The following is a 22,152-nucleotide window of genomic DNA, read 5'->3' on the forward strand; positions in this document are numbered from 1 at the left end:
CGTAGACTGTGTCCTAATGAGCCCGGCCAGCAGAGCATCAAGTGACAACAAGTAGCTTCTCCAACAACGAGGGGCAACTTTGCGTTTCAGTAATGCCCTGGCGGCTGACCATTTGATTAAAAGGAAAGCAGAACAAATAGACACCAAAAAGCCACATTTAATAAAAGGTGATTTGTATTTTTTATGATTTGTATTTTGAGTTGTACATATTTTGAAATGAAAACACAAACAATTTTAAGACTACAAGTAAACATATGTCAAACTGTGCCCCAGTGAGAGAGATTAATATATCAAGTATTTACAGTGCGAAATAGGACAATTACTTTCTGTCGGTGGGATGGTTCTTATCTGAAATGTCACCATTCAGTAACAAGTAACATTAAAATAAATGCCAAGAAGGAAATGCACCTGACTGCTCATCGGCCATTGGTAGTACTGATTAATATGATATAACTGTTTTACTTGATTAAATTATACTCATCTGACTCTCTATATAATTGTGGGATCTATATACATCAATATTAACACATGGCTCCCACTCAGTCAAATCTTCTCTACTATGTATAAGCAACAACAACTGTAGTTTTGGAAGGTAAATCAGAAAACAAAGTGCATTTTGCGTCCTGTGTGCGGCAGGGAACCGGTGACGGCCAGATGAGTTTTCTTCTTAAAGAAGTCCAGATGCAGGCCAGTTATAGAGAAGTCAATGAGGGATGAACACCTGCAGGACAGTGAGTTATGTCGGGGAAGTTCAGCCCACTGCATTCTCACTCATGAGAGTGTCAGTCCAAAGGAGTGCGATAGTCTCTAGGGACTTTTCTCCTCCTCTGCAGGACTCACGGGATCGCCGGCTTTCTCCTCGGCCGCCTGTCTCTCCTGTTTGCCCTCCTGCAGTCTGTCTTGAGAAACCGTCCCCAGCACTTTGGCGCTGTGCTCCTGCGCCTTGGCCCTGAGTGCAGCGATGCTGTTCTCCCTCAGTTCCTCTTTAGAAATGGTGGACTTGCCCTCTGACCTCTTCTCCTCTGCTTCCACCTCTTCCGCCCTCTGAGAGCTGGGCTGCTGGGGCACGTCACACTGTCCTGTTGCCGGGGGGACTGCTGCCTCCGCTGACTTTTTGTGCATCCCTGCAAAGAGTTGCGGGTATTCAGATTTAGAATAGCGTCTGTGGATTGGTAAGCCATCTTGGACTGAAAATAGCAAGCAAAAATAGTTCTGGTTTAGAATTTAATGTTTGAATGGATCATGGGCAAAGGCTGTCCAGTGTCAAGGATGAAAATGTTTTATGTAACGCAAAGTATATGTTCTCTGTATTTAAATAGTTTTGCTGCTGTACAATTAAAGCATCTACCATAAGTTCCTGCACACTGTTTCAGCCCGTCACTCCACTGTGGTCATGATTACACGTGAAAAACTTTCACATAGAAACCCTGTACTGTTACTATTGAATCATGTGTTACATAAACTCTCCACATCTATCAAAACAACCATGAACTGTCGACACAATGAGACAATGATGCTGAACGCATGAGGGAAACAGCGAGACATCAGCCTCACCGAGCAGCCAGGGGGCGCAGGACTCCATGATGCCGTCCTTGGCAGACTTGAGGATGGACTCTGGCAGGGGGATGGAGTGCCTCACCATGGCTCCATACAGCCCATACTCAGCCATCACAGTGCTGCGGCCCCAGCATTTCTCCCTCTTCCTCCACTTGGCTCTGCGGTTCTGAAACCATACCTGTACCAGGAGGACAAAACACCCAGTTATTAAGAATCAATACTTGTATGTATTGGATTACTAGTACACAGGTTAGTTTGACTACAAAACATTTACACTGATGAGACAAAACTTTGCACACTTTTTATGCTTTTTTTGGATCTAGTGATTAGACCTATACCATTAATAGTTTGGAAATGGCTGATTAGTGGTTTAATTTGAGGGTCGAAAAACATCCAACTGCAGCATTCAATTTGAATGTCTTTGTGCAACTATTGGTACCACTTTCTAATAAGGCACCTTAAAGAGGTTTTTGGCTTTATCAATAATTAACAAATAATTTACTAATAATGTACACGTCAGCCATCAATAACACAATACACTTTGGGTTGTTAGGTTGTGAAAAGTCCATGTGGCAGCTTATTTATCCTTTCTTTTTGGATTTTGGTCCATATCCTCTGCAGCCATTTTCTTTTTTGATACCTATTATAACTGCAAACATCAAAGTGTAAACACAGTTTTATTTACCTCAGTATTTATAAATGCATTCCAAACCTTAATAACTGCATTATTAAAAAAGGATAAACACAATCAAATGGGAATTTTCACAATCCAAAAGCTGTTAGGAATGCCTTCTAACTGACCTGTAAATATATAGTACTTTATTTATTAACCTTTTCCAAAAAACGATCTTAATGTTTTACTCAACTACTAATTGTTTGTGCATTACACGAATATTTCATAGATGACCCATTCGTGAATCTCTAGTGTGATTCTTAGTAACTTAAGATAACAAGTGCACCGCTTGGATTGGGTCCATTGATTTCCCATAACCTGCTGGCTACAGGTGTGAGGGATCTGTGCCTCCTGTCACAGCTGATCTCCAGATACCTGTGGCCCCATTACAGACGGTTTGACACATCATGACACTTCACTTGGCCACAGCCAACAACTGCTTAAGGCTCTGCAGGCTGTCTGTCAGCTCAGAGAGAGAGAGAGCCAAATTGATAGCATAGCACAACACAGGATTGTTGAACACTTAGGCACCTCTGATGGAGAGGAGAGGGGAGGAGAGGAGAGGAGAGGAGAGGGGAGAGGGGGGGGGGAGGAGAGGGGGGGTATTCAATTGAAAACGATCAAACCGTTTTCCTGCCCCCCCCCCTCCTGATAATTCTGATGATAACCCTTATTTCGTACAAGATACTTTTTTCTTTTTTTTTTCCAAGAGAAATTGCTTCTCTGCCATCTCAAAAGAAGCCCGCGTGGAGGCTGTGAGGAGGAGTGACCCGGGGGCAGGACGAGGCTGATTGAAAAATAAGTTAATTTCAGGCCCAATCGATGGCGGGCAGGCGGGCAAATATCACGGGAAATTAAACTACCGGGACTCGGGGGAGCAGCGCTATTGACCCGTGCTAATAAATTCAATGTAGTTATTTCATTTGAACTCCCTGCGTCTCTCCAGCAGCCAGCCAGCAGCCAGCCAGCCAGCCAGCCAGCCAGCCAGCAGCCAGCCAGCAGCCAGCCAGCCAGCAGCCAGCCAACCAGCAGCCAACCAGCCAGCCAGCCTCCAGAGCCCGTCTGATTTAACTAATTACACTCAATGAGAAATTGGGTGTTAATGTTATTTAGGATAGGAGCAGGCCATCGGCTTACTTATTTATTTATTTCCTCTTTTTTTTATTATTTATTCTCGACTGTTCTGTTGCAGCCCGTAATGAGAAGGAGATTAAAAGGCGCCTGCAGATGGATGGTCCATGGATGGTCCAGGTCACACCGCAATCTCCTTCCGCCTTGATAGCTTGATTAGGTCGTTAGCGGCTCCTTCTCCGAGAACAAATTGTTTCACATCCAACTGAGCCTGATGAGAGATTATCTGTCCTGGCGAGGAATGCTGGAGGGGGTGGGGGGGGGGGGTTCTCTGATCGATTCTCGGGGACTAGCTTTCCACCATCTCCCCTTAAAACGTGAGAGCAGCTGGCGGCCTTTACTATATTATTTGCCTTATAATATTCACACAAACCAAATAGAGACTAATGAAATGTATTTTAAAGACACTCTTGCTTATTACACCACTGCCTCTATGATGTGAGATTTTCGATGTGCATGTTTCAGTCTATAGAAATATAATAATATCGAATCTTTACAATGATATTAGCAATAGGCTAAGATGCTTTGACTTAATAAGTTCCTATATTTTGCTTTGATTAGCCAAGCATTCGATTTTATATATTTAGCAGAGATTATCTCCAGATATAATGTAAATAAATGTTGTTGTTGTTGTTTTTTTTGGTTTTTTTTTAATGTACGGACCTTTTTGTGTATTTTTCTTTAAATATTTTACAAAGCCAAAAAAATAAATCAAAAGGGTAAGAATGTATTATTTCTTTCAGATGAAGCATTTTTTATTGGAATGAAGGTGTCTAAACGTAGGCTTATTGAATTTTAACACCTTGATAGACTATATCATTGGGACATTTAAAATAAAACTGAATTATTAATAGTTAAAGTGAACCCTAAAGGCTGTCTCTATAGGCTAACAGAAACTGTTTTGTAACATGTTACAAAAGATAATTATGGTCCATGGTCTAACTTCGAAAATTAAAAACTTTCGATTGAATGATGCAGAATTATTATAATGACCTTAAAGACACAGAGTGACTGTAGTATTACCTGTATTCTGTCTTCAGGTAGCTCTGTTTTCATGGCCAACATCTCTCGGGCATAAACATCCGGGTAGTGCGCTTCATTGAAGGCCTTTTCCAGCTCCTCCAGCTGATAGGAGGTGAATATGGTCCTGTGGAAACGGGTTATCATTTTAACATATTGGACATGATATATGGTGCCCTGCAGGAATCAAACTAAAGAGGAAGCCAGTCTGATTTTAATAAAGACGTAAATAAAAACAAAAACAAGAAGTAAAGCAACATTCAACACATTTCCAAAATAAGAGTCAATTTCTATCAACGAAGTCTTTTATTATCCATGTGCACGAACTAAACAGAACATGCAACATTTCTGGATGTCAGAAAACACAAGCAATCTGCGGCTAATGTATAGAAAAATTATTATCAGTTATTTGATTAGTTCATTTTCTATTTTGATAAGCCTAAAACAATAAAAAAAAATAACTTGTAAGAAACCATTACATATTGATATCTGTAGGCCTAAATGGTTAGGCATTACTTTAAAATTACAGTCATGTGAATTTCAGCAAATTGGTCATTTCTAAACAAAATAACATTTGCCATAACCAAAAATCAGCACTAACCGGTGACGTCTTTTCTTCCGTTTCTTGCTTTGACTTACTGATGACTTTGAGAGTTTTCGTTCATTTGAAGATAAATCATCAGAGTCTGGATTTAAAAAACAACAGAAAAAGCATTACAGTTAATATATATAAAAAGCGTTTTTTTTTTGTATTTCAGAATATATGTATTAAATAACTGTTTACACTGACACAACACTGCTATTTTATTACGCCATTTTATTTCACTTATTTCATATAATGTCACACAATATCATTATAATAATAATAATAATACTTATAATAATAACATTCATAATAACAATCATTTAAAATGTGAAAGAAAATGACAATACACGCCCAGAAGCAGTTTGGAAATATATATATATATAAAAAAAAAAAAAAAAATCATATAGCAGTGAGATCAGTATTTGAACAGAATGAACAGACTGGGATGACTGGGATGACTGGGATCACATCACCTGAGCTCGCAGACTGACTGGTGTCCAGCGGCCCCGCAGACCTGCTGTGAGGCTGCAGGTGAACATCTTGTGCGTCCGACAGCACCGTCTCCAAAAACACCGGCTGTCTGTAAAACGACGGGATCCTACCAGGGTCCATTAATCCCATCCCGACACCCATGCCCATGCCGGCGGGGCCCAGCAGGGACCTAGCGGCGATCAGGTGAGCCCCGGCCGGCAGCGAGCTCAGAGGGCTCCTCGGGGCCGCGGACGGCTCCTTATTCAGCCCCAGGATCTCCTGGATGCCGAAGCCGGTGCACCTGGTCGGCGGATGGGTCGCACTGCCCTTCGGCTGGTGGCTGTTACTCCCTCCATTTGCACCCAGAGAGCTTTTCTCCGATACATGTAAACTTCCCGACAGCACGGCGCCTTGTTTCCCCGTCATGGTAGGCCTATCTACGGATGCTATACTTGGAAAAAAGGCCTATTTTCTTATTATACCGATGGTCCCCAGTGCATGATCCTCTGTATAACACACAAGTGTCCTTTAGAAAATGGTCCTTTTATCCAACAGGTCCATCCCAACAAGAGGCAGGACCCAGCAGCCAATCAGCTGCAAGGATTCAGGATTCCTGTGGATCATGGATGCATTAAACGCCCTCTTGGATACATATCTGCATTTCCTCAGGACTATATGGATAAACGAGGAAGGGATTTAGACTAAACTGAGAAAGAATGGAACAGAATGACTCTTCAAGGCGGAATGAGAATGGAAACTACAGAAGCGTCAGGAACCTGGAACCTACATATTTTAAAGAGACTGAAAGTGACAAAATAGGGAAGGTTAAAACTACAATTTTATCATAGACTCATTTTTTTGTGTAAGATAAACGCTGAACATTGTTTCAGCCATTTATAAACTCACTGCAGACATACAATAGCTTGTATCCGTTTTCGTTGGGCAGTCAGGCCTAATTAAATTGTCTATTTTACAGCTCTTACTTTGAAATGCTGCAAAATTACCTCAATATCCTAGAGTAAATTAGTATGTATTACCTTTTGCTTAATGTTGAATACACACACACACACACACACACACACACACACACACACACACACACACACACACACACACACACACACACACACATAGCTATGATCTCTCTTTCCAACCACTGGCTCACACGAATGGATAATTGATCTCCAGATGCTATGGGAAACTCATCACACGCAAATCAAAGGCCCTCCAAAACAAACCGACAGCTGGACGTTATGGACCCACTCTGCTGCTGCGTTAATCCAGCAGCACAGAGACTACAGAGCCGATTAAATCACTGCTACATTTCCCCGGAGGAGAGGGAGAAATATACAGAATATGGGTCACAAACGGAAGACTATTAAATAATCTCCTGACCTGTTATTAATTATTAATTTATGCAACATTACAATAAAAAGAAAACTAATTTGAACGTTACACTGAATAATCGCTAATTACGCCTGGAAAGTTATATTGGCCTATAACATGATCTTGGCCTGGTCAGGGAGTTGATGAAATATGCAGGTTTATTAATACTATTGAGACAATTAGTAGATTTTTTTTGTATTTGTATTATTATTTTTTTTTCATGTAGAATTTATTGAATTTGGTTGATTTGTGGCTTAATAGTAGAAAAAAAGAGAAAATATATGCTTACTGTGGGTCATGTGATTATTTAAATAACTGTATTTATTCTGAAATTAATAAAGATGCAGAGCAAATGTCTTCTTTATTCTTGGCGTTTTAGTGTCAATCAGATAATGAAAGGGTTGATAATAACAGAGAAAATACTCTCATTTTCATTAAGCTAATTTACATTTTTTTGGTAAACTCATGAAAATGCTGTTTTTCTATTTCCTGCTTATAGTAAAAATTAATTGTGTGTGTGTGTTTTTTTTTTCATTGGCATTAATTGTACTGCAAACCTATAAGAACAAAAATAAGGATTGGCTTATTTTTTAAACATATATAGGGCTTCCAAAAGATTTACTTTGCACACATGGCTTGCGTGTGCATTATCAAAGTGAAAATGCAATAATATTGCAATAAAATGTCAGTTAAAATAATAAATAGACAGGCCTATCATGTTAATTACTAAGTAAAACAAGAACAATCTGGGGAAATGTTGAGCGGATCAACACAACGCACAACATGACTGAACCTAAAACTACACAAACTGTGACTGTAGCCCTACAGAGCCTCAACAGATCCGCACCCCAACGTCATCTTTCATAAAAAAAAATTGTGAAATGAGCTGCTGATTAAGAAGGAGAAAAATATTGCTGCTGCAATTAGTGGCTGGCCAGTTGAAACTAATTAGAGCCTATTTAGCGGAAATTCTATTAATGAAGAAATCAATGTTATTAGGATATGCTAATGACACATCAGCCTTTTGGGATCAAGTCATTTATTAAAGAGGAAGGGTGTGGAGTCAGGATGACCTGTCTATTACAGGCAAGTTACTGCCCCCCTCCACTCCATCATTGCTCCTGCTGCAATCTATACTGGCCTTTTTTTGGTTTGTTGATAGTGCAACACGTCTCCTCTCTGTATGGCTTTTAATAATCCATCTCCTGTGAAAATAGCTGCATGCTGATTTACATGCAGCAGAGAGGCTGCCTAATAAGGCTCTAGATTAAGGGAAGATCTAGTTCAGTCATTCGTGTAGATTGGGTTGCCCATCAAAGACCTGCAGGATCTGACGGCTGCAGATTAAAAAGCAAACAGCTGTTGGACATTTTTTTTGTTTATCTGCCCCCCCCCCCCGACCACCCCACCAACCCCACATCCTCCCTCTGCTCCCTTCACTCCCCCATGTTTCTGCATGTGTCATTTTTGGGCGTCTAATGCAAAATTAGAAACATAGTGTTCTCAGATGATGTTAACAGCCCAGGTATTAGTGAGCAATGATAAACGTATGCAGCCTGTAACCTTCAAACGGGTCTACCTCTGCAGGAGGTCAATAACTGATAAGCAGCTGCAAGCAAAAGCAGCCCACTGTAATGAATATCATATCCTGCTGATGTGACTGCTAAAGCTTAAAATGAATTTGTGATAATGAATAAGAAGACAACTTTTTATTGTCTTTGCAGGAAGGTCACAGCAGCACTGGGAATACAACTGAAAGCATTAACTGATCCACAGCAGATAAGATTTTTGCACATAAATATGAATAACTATTTCTCAAGAAGTCATATCCCATTTATGAATTTCTACTTATGCAACACCGCTGCACTCAATGTCTCTTTTTTTTTTATGGGTTGATCAAAGTGGAGTAAAACCCTTTATCTACTTTCTAAGACTAACAGATTGTAAGCAGAGTTTCCACTCAAACATAAGGATAAAAACCTATTAGGCAAGACGCTATTGGACTCAGTCTCTGTAGTGCTGAATCAAGCTGTGTCCTCGGTGTTGAAAACAGGTTGCAGGACAACTTGATGACAGCAGACATGTAGAGCCGAGTCAGGGGAAAAAACTAAAGCACAGTCAGAGCCTCATGCTTTCCCAAAGCACTGGATGAAGTGAGGCGACGCCCCCACCTCCCTCTCCCCAGTACAGAAAGAGTTTGCAAGCCCCGCAGCTTTCTCATGGCTCCTCCACAATGGCATGTTTGGAAGCTGCCCGTCGGCATTGCTTAATTAGGCGAGGAGTTGATTAATTTGCACTAATTGACAGCTAATTTAAGAACTCAGGGCACATCGGATTGACGTTTGTCGGGGCACAGAGGCTATGCGAGGTCAAGGCAATGCACTGCGGATGGATGGAGGAGCTCTGATTTTTCTCTCCCTCTCTCTCTCTCCATATGGATGACCAGCTCTGTGGGGACTGACCCGTTTCTTGAAAAGGCTGTCTGGCTGGAGGGACCATATTGTGGCTGTCAGGTCGCTTACTATGTCAACGCTCAGCGGACTGAATGTTCAACAAGTATGCAACCAGTGCTAGTGACAGCAGTCACCTCCAGTACTGAAACATTCTCATTGTCAGAAGGGGTTTATAAGTTGCAGTGATTGACCATAATTAATTTACTCAATCATCATAGGCCTACATTTATTTGACAGCTTGACAAATCAAGAATTTACATAGGCCTACAAAAAATACGATATATTATTATAGATTTAACAGTAGCCTTGATGAAATAGTTCAAATCAGGTATATCTCGACCAACTACAAACGTAATATGCTTACACATGCATAAGTAACAATCAAACAATAATAGTCTATCATATATAATAGGCCTATTATAACATAACCATTTTCCTGCAGAATGAGTACCTTTACTCTCCTATGTAGCCTACATTTAGCCTATAATCCACTTGAGTAAAATGTTACTTGTAGGCCTAACGGAGTAGTTCTACAGAATATACTGAACACATGTACATTACTGTACATTATCCAGGACAGTTTGGCAGTTATTGGTATTATTTGGGGTAGTATGTTATTTTGATCACCTCCTGTATAGACTAGCAGCACACACTGAGGAAGCCATTCTCTCTTCTGAAACCTACAGAACTGAAAATATAGTAATGTTTTTGTAAGGAGGGGTGAGAGGCGGGGGGTGAAGCCACGGAGGCAATGGCGTCCGTGTGAATCGGAAGGCCGATTAGGGGCTTATTAGCGGCCCGGGGAGACGTGTAACTCGTCGGGAGTGAGCGGCCAGAGCCCCAGCGACATCTCCAGCAGAGAACAGTCCGAGGCATTGTCCCACCTAATTATGGCGGATGGACTTTCTTTTTGTTTCCCACTCGGCATGCCTGTCTGATTCTCTTCTGGCTCGGCCGCTCGCTCCGACAACACTGAAGTGTGCTAATTAGAAAAGAAATGGTCCTAGTAATTATGTCAGCTCTCATTAAAGGCGATGACAAAGCGCAATATTATTTTTACGCAATGTTTTGTGTTGGGGGACCCTGCCTCAAATGCTCATTAAATGGAAAGCATGCCCCGGTAGCCCGGAGAACACTCTCACGTCGGAGCTCCTCTCATGCTGCACTTTGAGGAGCAGCAAGTTACTGCCCTAATTAAAAGTTGAACAGTCTCTAAAAGAGAAACAAAAGTTAGCTGCTTTGGCTGCCAACTTAATTATATAAAAAAAATTAAAAAGGCAATCATCTTTTTAATTATTTTAAAACTTTATTATACAACTTCACAAATTGCAAAAAAAAAAAAAAAAAAAAAAAAAATGTAAATCATGTTTAAAATAGAAATAAGAATAAATAACGAACATTTCATCAAGGCGGGTCTACCAGCAAAAGAGATGAGAGGAAATAAATCATTCTACATTTTCTGTAAATGTAAAGGCATCGATCTATGAGGACAACAGGGTCACTGAGAGAAGACCTCAGCTCAAACCATTCATTCTAGCAATTTTACTCCATTTAATGGTCTGAGAGCAGAGTATTTGAAGTGTGTTGTGATGCATTTTGGTAAGCACATGGATCAGATTCACCTTGCGGTCCCACATTTCCTGTTGCTTCAGTAAAACACATGTCACTTCTTGGGCCTCTCCAAGATGTTTAGAAACTTCCCCCTGGTCATTTCCCTGGCTGGAAGACAAGAAAACACAACGTCACATATTCAAGGTGAACCACTGTTAAAGTTAAGAGAGCGTTATTTCAATATTATGCTTGTGAGAGACCAAGACTCTGGCTTGCTTTACACCCTTCCAACAATCTTTCATAAGTTGGTTTTTTCAGTCAGTCTTCCACAACATTTGCCTGCAGCTCTAACCACATCAGAACCCTTGTTTAGTAATGCAAAGCATGTATTTAATATCTACAGTGTCACACTGGGAGGTAATTTATACCAACATCTGTTCATTCAGGACTTGGAAAACAACATAAAATGGAAGCGTAGCTACAAAAGAGTCTTGTGATTTGCTTGATCGCTGTCTCAGTGTAGTGAAGTACTCCGACCTACGCATGCATGAAAGTGTGTGGATGCAAGATGAGTAGGAATAGAAGCAAAATGTCTCTATTAACCTCAACTTGTGATTCTGGAATATGTATTAAAGAAGCAACAAATGACCACTTTAAAGGCAAAACATGTAGCGACATTTATCCAAGCAGTAACAAAGACTTGACATTAAATATGGTTCTTGCAACTTAACCTTTAGGACGGTGGTTTCTACATATAAATCTGAGGGGTTTAAGGAAATAATAAAAAACATATTCTGCAACACTAATGTTTACTTTTCTGTAATCATCCTCAAATTCTGGATAGTTGTATTACTCCAAATTAAAATAAATAAATAAATTAAACTTCTCAATAATACATACAGCACTGTTTTAAAACTTAGGAGAAGCTGTCAATAGTAGACATTTTGGTTTTGTGAAATAAAGTACACCCATCTAGAAGATCGGGTCCCAAGCTGATGCTTATAGTAATAAGATATAGTTGATACTGTAACCTACATGAGATGAGAGACTAGATATCTTCTTTCATTTTGCATTACAATAAAATGCTATAGTTTTAATACTGGCAACAATTTATTTTTCTCAGAGACTATATCACTAACTGTAAAATAATGTATAAATAATTCAACCAAACTTACATAACTGACATAATGTTACTGAGTGCAAATGTTTCCCATCCCTCCTAATTTTCCCACACCTGGTTTCTAGCAACATCTGTGATGCAGAAAGGCCCTACACACCAGGCAGTGTTAACTGTGCCAAAAACAGTCCTACAACAGAATTGTCCCTTCTGTAGTCCCTTTGTCAAACTGGTCTTCACTGGGACAGCAATCATTGCTGAGGATTTTCCGTCAAAGACAAACACTTGTGTCACTGAAGAGACTGTAGGGACTTTTCTGCAGCATCATCACAAACCCTGGAGATGCACCATCCAGGTACAGTGATTACTCTTTGTTAAAGATGAGTAGAGCATCAGAGTCTCAGCTGCATTACAGTTTTTATGAGCTTCAAAGATCACCTCAGCGACTCTATTCAGTTTCTAACTAACCTTGCACATCACACAAATATAAGACTACAGAGCGGCAGAGAGAGGACTGATTTCAAACGGGCATTTAGCCGAAAGTCATCCTCCTTCATGATGCCTGCAATAAGAATATGATAAGCGACTCAGCTGGCTGCTGTCTGACTGAGCGCTGGTGTGAAGTCGCCCCCGCCTCCTCCGCCCGCCCGCTGCGGGTAATGAAAAAGCCGGGCCAGTTAGTAATTTAAATGAGTTGCCCGGTGTGGAATGATAATGGTGCATCTGGGCGTGGGGGCCACATCACCTTGAGGTGTCCCTCATTAGGTTAAAGATGATGCTAATTGGAATGGGATGGATTCATTTTGCACTTTGCTGTCTCTTCAAATCACCCTAAACAAAGTCATCAGAGGACCCCTGGACACGCGTAGGGTGCTTAAGATTGAAATGAAGCCATCAAAATCAGGCGAGGGAAAGCAATTACATCGGTGCGACCCAGAAGCCGCAAGTGCGCTGATGTCACGTTTTGAATTAGGAGCCGTTACACGAGGAACGGTAAAGGGGATTTCTGATTTTTAGGGTGTCATGCTTCTCTCCATCTCTAGATGAGCCCAAACTGTAAAATGGATCAAGGATGGCTGTGCCACTCCTGAGACCCCTCGCCCCACTGAGGGTCTTATTAATTACGGATCAGTTCAGCCTCGCCCTACTCAAATAGAAATATCATTGATATAAACACATTAAAGACCCCATTAAACATAAATCGGTGCTCAATTTATGATGTGTGGCTTCTTTTTATATAAACAGGAAAAAAAAATGTCCTGCAGCTTATTAGATAATATGACAGAAAGGAGAAGGATACAACACAAGATGAACTGGTTTGTAAAGCATACATAGTGGGACCACTGAAAGAGCTACAATGGGACTTTTATATAGTCATAGTAAGAAAAGGACAAGCGTTACTACTCATAATAATAGTTAATCATGAGGACGGCTCTGTTCTTTTCAAGTCTTGCAGTAAGCTGTTAGTGTGTTTCTATCTTGGAGTTTTTATGTGCAATTTCAATTTGCTGATTAAAATACCTTGAAATTTCTAACTCGAAAAATCACAACAAAGTTTTCATGTTTCACTGAGGAAAAGTTTGTGTATCAATAAAAGCTAAATACAACAAAGCAGATTAAGCTAATAAATCATAATGTACATAAAGCATATGAATTAAATCTCCTCTGAAACGTCCACAAAATTGCGACAAAACCTAAATACGAAAAACCCAACAGAAATGCTGTATCTGATTCACGCTTTCCACTTAGTTGTTGCGCCCTCTTCTTCTGCAGTAGTTTAATGACACCCTGCTTTATATCTATGCACCCAACTACCAATATTTGGACAGTAGGTGTCACCATGCATTTATCCATCTTCTCTTGCTGATCATTTGGATTATTGTAACCGATTATTCATTTTTAATTTGTGCTACATTTGAATGGATACTTGGCTAGTCTGAAAGCGAGCCAGCATGCAATACCAGGACCCTAAGACTGAAGCAGCTAAATGGAATTCAAAACCATTCATTTGATCATTTACACCAGTGTAAATTTACACCATTTACACCCTCTTCTCCAGTGTTACTTTGTAAATAAATATTCTTATTGTTTTCTTGTAAACTCGTCTTCTCTCCCGTTTCTGTGGCAGCCTATGGAGCCGGGCCGTGACAGTCAGAAAGCCTCAAAAACAGACGCCCACATACTCACTTATACACACACGCAGGCTTTGTCGTACTACAGGGTGGATCAATACTGATTAGTGGGACTTAAAGATTTGTTTAGTTGATTAGAAAGGTCAATTACTAATTTTGTACTAAGTTAATCAGCATCTTGTTTCCGCTGCCATCCATACTAAATGACACCTTATAGATCGTGTGGGCCTTCTCCTTGCCCTGTTGATTTGTTGCCATCCAATTGTCATTCAGCCCTACATCTAGTTTGAGATTCCATCACAGCCTACCATGACATTTAGGAAACACAGCCACATCCTACTGTATATAATATTAATTTGACCCATATTAGATACTCAACATTGCGATCCATTCTCATAAAAGCAATTTGAAATATTTTTTTATCCATAAATAGACACAACATGTTAACAAACAGAGCTCAGCCAGGTTATCATCAGAATGAGGAGCCAGTATGGAGCAGATAACAGGAGAGGCTGCTCCCACATCAGCCCGGTAATCCTCTGGCTGTAGATTTTGCCCTGATTAATGCTGCAAATGCACATTGCAAAACAATGGAGATTAACCTATATCTGCAACTGGCTAAATATGCCTCGTGGCTATTTAAAATGTTGCTGTTTTGTTATAGTGTTGCTAGGAGATTTGGTGGTGCAACCCAAATGTTTCTGCATTTTTCTGTTCCGCTCCGGCGAATCATTTTCATCAGGAGAATCCCAGGTGGCTCAAATGTAAATGCGAGAGAGGAAAGGCGTTGGTGTAACATCTTACTTTCCCCTCGTTTACGGTGAGTGATCTGGGTGTCATTGTCACAGTCCACTCCCAGCCCCCCACCACGACTCCCCTGTGTACAAAATGAGAGTAATCATCGCAGCGCTTCGACCCCCGCTCACATACCCCCCCCCCCCCGGCTGCCACTCTCCATGGCACGATCCCAGTGAGCCCCCTTGGACCCCTGTTAGCTCCAAAGACAGATGACCACCTGGGTTAACTGGAGTCCTGGACCCCGGCCCCGACTGCCCTGATTCACTTTCATTAAGAGTTAAAAGGACTTATCTGACCCTCGCTGCCCATCTCTGAGTGCTGCTCAGCTATTACGGCCTGTAAGCTTTATTTAATGGATTTAACATCCTCTTTCACCGCCCTCCTCCCCGGGGGGACGAGGGAGACACAGAGGAGATGAGACACACACAAGCAAAGAAACACTTGGTGGCACACATATTCAGCCTGCGATCCCACAGCATGCCCCCCACCCACCCCCACCCCTCTTGCAACACATACACCTGACGCTCATGTTTGTGTTCAAAATTCAATTACCCACTTATTGATACTTCACAGGGATATTTAAGATGCAGACACGAGCTGTGATTTCCCAGGGGAGCCACTGGTTCCTCTTTATGTCCCAACCGAGAGGGCCCACCCCTCCTCTCCCCCACCTCCGCCTCCTCCAATGCATTTTCGCCTGGCTGACACCAGACACACACACACAGACCAAAACAAACACATCTGCACCTCCCAACCCCTGCCCCAGCCTTTGCCTGTTCAAGAGGTGTCCTTATTAATAGGCAATCAGTCAAAAATCATTCATTAAAAAGCCTAAAAGGTTTTACACTCGCACTATGATTAGCTGGGAAAGAAAATCCAATGAATTCCTAATGCCTTTATGGAAATGAGGTGTCATTTCCGATCTGCTCAGGGATGCGGCAGAGAGGCAGAACCAAGGAGCGGTGTGTGTGTGTGTGTGTGTGTGTGTGTGTGTGTGTGTGTGTGTGTGTGTGTGTGTGTGTGTGTGTGTGTTGAGCTCTGCCTGCCTCTGCTTTCACACAGCTTCGACACTGATCCTGCTTGAGATATGGACAGGCTCTATCAGATACAGCTGCAACCTGCTACGCACGTCATCCTGTTGTAAAATGTGTGTGGAACTGCTAAAGATTTTCCAACAATGGAAAATCACTATAGTGGCAGCACTATTATGAAGCAGCACGCCCAATAATTAAAAACATATTTCTGTGGGAGCCAATCTGAGGGAACTAAAGGCACAAGGCCCAAGGTTACTGAACGTTAAGATGATAAAAACTGAGCCGACACAGAATGTGTCACCTTCAAAAGAGACGCACCACAATGTTGCCATTCATCGCAACTATGAGCCCACGGAGACACAGGAGGGGGGGAATAACGAGCCGAGCGGAGTAGTAGAGGTGAGGAGGAAGGGTAGTGGCTGTGAGGAGGCTTCCCCTGTTCCTCATTCAGCGGCTGTCAGCTCAGGCACTTCATAACCGCCCGCCCCGCGGTCAGCCCGCCTGATGGATTGATGGAGGCACATTAGCACCAGTGGGGCCCAGTGAATGCAATCATATTCAGCAGCGGCATGCCTCTAATAGGCCGGAGATTGATCCTGAGCGTGAGGAGGAGGAGGAGGCTGAGGTGAACGTGGGCCCATTAGGAGCTGTCAGGGCAGGGCGCCCTTCAGTCTCACCTTCACACAGGCAGAAGCAGCAGAGGTCAAGCTGGGTCTACGCCATGCGGCATCACGGCGGAGGAAAGGTGCTCTGCGGTGCTACAGGTGGTCCTACTCCCAGAATACACTGAGTGACGCTGTCACCTACATATCAGAGCTTTCAATTACTATCAATTCATATGTTAGTCCATAGACTACAAATTATTTCTTCAATTTGATTTCAGGTTTGATTCTTTTTTACTAGGGTGTTTGATATCATTTCTAAAGGAACTACAGTACCAGTCAAAAGTGTGGACACACCTTCTCATTCAACTACTTTGAAGAATCTAAAATATAAAACATATTCTGGTTTGTTGAGCATTTGTTTGTTTACCACATAATTCCATATGTGTTCCTTCATAGTTTGGATGTCTTCAATATTAATCTACAATGTAGAAAAAAATAAAAATAAAGAAAAACCATTGAATGAGAAGGTGTGTCCAAACTTTTGACTGGTACTGTATATTTAACATTCTTAACATAATTAATATAGCAGCAAACAACGATCTGCTATTAAAGGATATAGTGGAGTAATGTCTACCTGAACAGAGAGTGTGTTTTGTGTGTTGTTTCCAGAGCTTCTCATGCTTTGTTAACATAGCCGTACCTGCTTTTAATACTTGTTGGTGCATGTGAGCGTGCCCCATTGATTCATTTACGGACGCCGCTCTGCACTGCTCTCATATGGCGGTTACAGCTGAAAACGTCAACCCAACCAACAGTGTCGTCATGGAAGCATAGCAGCCACCCTCCAGTGATCCTTCAGGTAAACACTGTTAGCTCTTTTGCACTTTTGCTGTAGTTTGCGTTGTTATCACCGTGAGCTGTGAGCCACTGACTCGCCTTCGCCATGTTGAGAGCCGTTAAGAGGCAATCAAAATGCTCCCAATCTGGTATGTGGAACCTTAAAACGGTAAATTCTCAAATTTTATCTCTCAATGACATACGTTTTTCTAAAATATCCGCCAAGCAACATTTTAGGAGCTGGCCTAAGCCATAAATGTAAATATTCATATTTCTCTTGGAAATATTCTTTCAATTGAGGTGTTGAATGGTATTCAGTAGCCTTGAACACACAAGTGTGATAGAGCACCATCACCAACTCCACCGGTTTGGTTCTCAGTAGCTCCGGCCCTCCGGTGCATCCCAGAGGAACACTCAGCTTTCAATTACCTCCAATAACAGCACTTATCAGAGTCCTCAGCTTTCCCCAGAGACTCGGGGCTTGATGCACGCGCTCAGCGGCCCACGACAGGAGCATTCATCATGGGGTGGAGGAACAGCTGTGGCCTGAGGAAGAGGCACGCGTCAAACCCCTCTGGGACCAGACCAGGCCAGCGCCACACAGCTATTACTTGGGGTGCTTGGTGGAGGAGTAGGCGTGGGAGGGGGATTAAGGGAGTGTTAGACCCCCCCCCCCCTTCACATTCATGTTAATGCATATGTACAAACATGAGTATGCAGTAGGATCTGCACAGTGCACAGTATGCATGGGAAGGCAGAAACCAACACTAGTGCTGCTTAGGTGTATTCTAGGCATAGGGGTAATAATGTTTGGTCGTGACCCCCTTTCTCACTGCACTAGTGTGGCTCAGTTTTCACTGCTTGATTGTGCTCTGCCCATTAACCAGCTTCCTCTTTAATGGTCCACATGTTGAGAGGGGGGGGGCAGTAAATCCTGTCCCCCTGCCCTCGCTCCACCAAGTCTCGTTTACGGGTACTGAAGAGTGCACGAGCATGATGAAAAAGAAGCTGAGATTTACAAGGCCTCCCCCGACAGCCAGGAAAAGGAGAAAATTAAACCAGAGAGCATTAAACAGGCACCCATTACAAGGCTGCTCCGACACCAATAATAACCATCATTGTGTCCCGTCATCCCGAGGTAAGCAACATGATTGCGGAGCCTGCAGGCCTGCACCTGTGACAGCTAACATCTTTATACCAGCCAGATTACATGCCTCGGCGGGTTTAGGGGAGTCAGGGAGATTAGACACTTTTACAACTAAATTCATTTGCGACTTGCGGTCCATGCAAATACACAAACGCTACACAATCTATAACTTGTAAATATAGAGATACTCGCATCAAGGCTTTCTTTATTGATTTCTGTAGTATGTCCATTTGGATATTTGTTTATAATATACCAACGCAGACACATTTCAGTCACTCTACATTCAACTCACTTGCATTCAATTAGAAGATCTTTTCAGATAATTTAATAGATTTACCCTTTGCATCTCTCACATTCAATTATTCATTGTTGGCACAATTTGATTAATAAGTACAGGCTTTTGTCTTTAAGGAGTTTTACAAAGCGATGCACTCATTACAAACCACCACACACACGCCGCAGTGCATCCTTTGTCTGCATTACATCACTTTGTATATCACTTTGTCGTATATGCATGTTGTTTGAATGTAACTGACTTGGAAAGAAAAAGAAAGTCAATGTACATTTATTTATAACTTCCATCCCATTAAGAGGGGGGCTATGCCACAATTCTTCATTGCTCATGTGCTTTTTCACTGGAGAAATAAATACCCATTTTTCTCTTAAAGCACTTAGCAACATCTCTCTAATCCACTCGGATTATGACAATGGAGGCAGTGGAGAATGGATTAAAAACTAGATTTTGCCTTGATCAAATGCTTCAGGACTTGTTCTGAGGGCTCTTGTCAGCATGTCCTTGTTGCTAATATTTTCCATTTAAACAAGATTGACCTAAACCATAATTTCAAGACCTCAAAGTCAATATATTTCTGCTGTTTCACAGAAATGGAGAGTTGATTCTGATTTAGAAAAGTTCCAATTTCTACACGATCCATTCTGAATAAGGATAAAAACATCCATGCCTTTGTGAAGTCAACTTGTGAAGGTTTTGAAAGCGAAAGCACACAAGGATGTTACACTACCATTAATCCACTAGCTAGATACAGAAAGGCTATGAGCACCATCTAGTGGTAGCTTGTGACTACCTTGTTTGCACACTTGTCACATAGATTTTTGATCAAGTGATCAGTAAAGGAAATAAACAAAAACATTGGAATATAGAGGCAATTTATTACAGGTTTGTGTTGTTCGTGTACTTACATTCCTCTAAACCCAGCTGGTAAGCGAGGTTCTGAAGTCCTTTGACCTTCTCCATCAGGTTGGCTGTGGTGAGACTACCCAGCTCTACAGGAAGATAACAGGACCCATGATGAAAGCTCTTAGTTTACGTGTAACTAGTTCCAGCCAAATATTATCCCATTTGACAGGATTATATGTTAAGACTGTTTCTGTCCACAATCTTCCTGGTTGACGCCAACTGAAAACGTTAAAACATAACACCATTTCTACTGTTTCGTATATTACCTTTCAACATCTCAATGTCCTCGCTCTCCAGCTCAGCCATCCATTTGCGGGGTGAATTATTGATGGGCTGTGATGTAAGACACAACAAAGGTCTAAGTAGACAACAAGATTTATAGATCAGGCCTATATATCACAGTATGTCAAGCCTATTTAATTATCAACATTGTAAATCAAAGCGCCACAGTGAAGCTAACTCACATTTTTACAAGATGCAGCAAATTCTGCAACTCCAGGCACTGTATGAGAGATTACAAGTTTATCAAGATTATTGCAACATAAAAAACACATTTCCATAATGACACAAGAGCCGGGAGAATGAACACTTACACTGCTCCGGCCACAGGTCTGGTGACGCTCTGTCCAACTTCTCGAAACTCAGCAAAGAGCTCTCAAAATCGTCACCTATCACGACACAAAATGTTCTTTTTTATTTGTTTTATAAAAAGATTTCTATGAAATTGCGTACATTACATATTTGTATACAGTACCAGTCAAAAGTTTGGACACACCTTCTCATTCAATGGTTTTTCTTTATTTTTTATTTTTTTCTACATTGTAGATTAATATTGAAGACATCCAAACTATGAAGGAACACATATGGAATTATGTGGTAAACAAACAAATGCTCAACAAACCAGAATATGTTTTATATTTTAGATTCTTCAAAGTAGTTGAATGAGAAGGTGTGTCCAAACTTTTGACTGGTACTGTATGTATATATATAGTAATGGCAGAGGTTCAGAAAGAATAAAAAGCCGAGATGATCATTTCTAGTGGTTTTACCCTAAATGATGAAGTACTGTGTGTACATGTTTTGTTGCATGTGGATCTTTTGTCACTACAGTACTTTGGTTAAACCAATATATCTGGGCTTGTACAAAATATTGCAAAATAGGCCCAGTAAGGTCTTTAACATCTGACCCACTTTAAGTTATGTAGGTTAGTGTATAAAAAAACTTAGTCACACTAAATGGAAGAACACTGACGTATAAAAACGTATTACACACAAGATGTATGAAAGTGACCATCATCATGAAAACAAAACAAAAAGAAGCCTAAAGGCATGAGGGCAACTGGTTATGATGGCAAACTGCATGTTAAAATGCTGAACTATAGTAAATAAACACAGCCAGTGTATGGTGATTTGAGATCAGCTGTGTTTTCAGCATGCAGCACCCACAGACGTGTCTCTGTGGTGTGTCTCTGTGACGTGTCTCTGTGGTGTCTCTGTGATGTGTCTCTGTGGTGTGTCTCTGTGATGTGTCTCTGTGGTGCTGCTGGACGCCGGGAACGAGCTGGCTTCTCTCCTCTGGCTTCAGATACAACACCGGGGCTAGTGGAGGCTAAAACATCTCGAAACAGTTCACATACAGCGCTAACATGTGTGTTGTGTCGTCTCTGTCGTCTCGGGGTGTTCTCGCGAGACAGCATATGAGATTAAACAACCTTAAACAGGTCAATTTGACAATTTACACACGGCGTAGCAGGGTAAGGAATTAGAATTTACCTCCATTTGGAGACGCCATCTTCAGAATGAACACGTGATGAACGACAGCCAATCACAGCCGCCGCCCTCGGAGTTGACGTGTACCGGTGTAATTCACAAACAGGCCACCGGGCGGCCCAGTGGTTTGTTGTCCAAGTGTCCAATGCAGAGTCAAGGTGATTAGAGAAGTGTATAAATACATTAAGTACATTGCTTTTCGGCTGGGTGGGGTCAGTTCCTACATTTACATGTACAGTATAAATATTTCCTCTGGCTACCTGAATAAATTAAAACTGCTGCATGTCGAGCAATCTATCATTATCTAATTCTCTATTTTTAGCTATTGAATAACTTATTTACTATGGGGAATACATTAATTTCATATCAATAAATAATGCAGTTGAGTTTCAAAGAGAGACTATACTGTGAGAAGAAATGTAAACTTCTTAACGGTTTTATTTAAATGGACTTAGAGTAGTTTTTTTTTTGCCTCTGCAGTGGTAATATACAGAAGTTATGACATTTTTCAAGTTCAGTTTTCATGGTATACATTGTATAATTGTAATACCTTACATTTATATTAATTATGTATTTTGTTGCATATCTTGTCATTACTGTCTGCAACTCATTATTTCTGCATATTTTGGCAAGAAAATTATTTTAAAAGCGATGTTCCATCCCAAGAGGCTCTCCTGGTTAAATGA

General features: G+C 41.3%; 2 protein-coding genes across 2 annotated transcripts; both read right to left on the reverse strand.

The window, feature by feature from the left end:
- Positions 1-540: 540 nt before the first annotated feature.
- vsx2 (visual system homeobox 2) lies at positions 541-5,864 on the reverse strand. The gene is made up of 5 exons (XM_054614524.1): positions 5,441-5,864; positions 4,983-5,067; positions 4,385-4,508; positions 1,555-1,735; positions 541-1,124 (listed from the first exon to the last, which is right to left on the reverse strand). Exons 1-5 carry the CDS (start codon positions 5,862-5,864, stop codon positions 808-810), a joined length of 1,131 nt encoding a protein of 376 aa, XP_054470499.1. The 3' UTR covers positions 541-807.
- Positions 5,865-10,577: 4,713 nt separating this feature from the next.
- Positions 10,578-21,530, reverse strand: lin52 (lin-52 DREAM MuvB core complex component). Its single transcript, XM_054614230.1, has 6 exons — positions 21,470-21,530; positions 20,290-20,364; positions 20,161-20,198; positions 19,963-20,029; positions 19,699-19,782; positions 10,578-10,996 (listed from the first exon to the last, which is right to left on the reverse strand). Exons 1-6 carry the CDS (start codon positions 21,486-21,488, stop codon positions 10,941-10,943), a joined length of 339 nt encoding a protein of 112 aa, XP_054470205.1. The 5' UTR covers positions 21,489-21,530; the 3' UTR covers positions 10,578-10,940.
- Between the last annotated feature and the right edge of the window lie 622 nt (positions 21,531-22,152).

This window comes from Anoplopoma fimbria, chromosome 15 (assembly GCF_027596085.1).
Source record: "Anoplopoma fimbria isolate UVic2021 breed Golden Eagle Sablefish chromosome 15, Afim_UVic_2022, whole genome shotgun sequence".
Taxonomy (NCBI): domain Eukaryota; kingdom Metazoa; phylum Chordata; class Actinopteri; order Perciformes; family Anoplopomatidae; genus Anoplopoma; species Anoplopoma fimbria.

What these genes read in the sequence shown, in the direction of transcription:
- vsx2 (XM_054614524.1), bottom strand. Translation starts at nt 5,864, where the DNA reads ATGACGGGGAAACAAGGCGCCGTGCTGTCGGGAAGTTTACATGTATCG. An exon ending in CGGAAGAAAAGACGTCACCG is followed by an intron (nt 4,509 to 4,982) that starts GTTAGTGCTGAT and finishes CCGTTTCCACAG; the next exon opens with GACCATATTCACCTCCTATC. An exon ending in CTGCGCCCCCTGGCTGCTCG is followed by an intron (nt 1,125 to 1,554) that starts GTGAGGCTGATG and finishes AACTCTTTGCAG; the next exon opens with GGATGCACAAAAAGTCAGCG.
- lin52 (XM_054614230.1), bottom strand. An exon ending in GGACATTGAGATGTTGAAAG is followed by an intron (nt 19,783 to 19,962) that starts GTAATATACGAA and finishes ATCTTCCTGTAG; the next exon opens with AGCTGGGTAGTCTCACCACA. An exon ending in CCAGCTGGGTTTAGAGGAAT is followed by an intron (nt 10,997 to 19,698) that starts GTAAGTACACGA and finishes CTTGTCTTCCAG; the next exon opens with CCAGGGAAATGACCAGGGGG.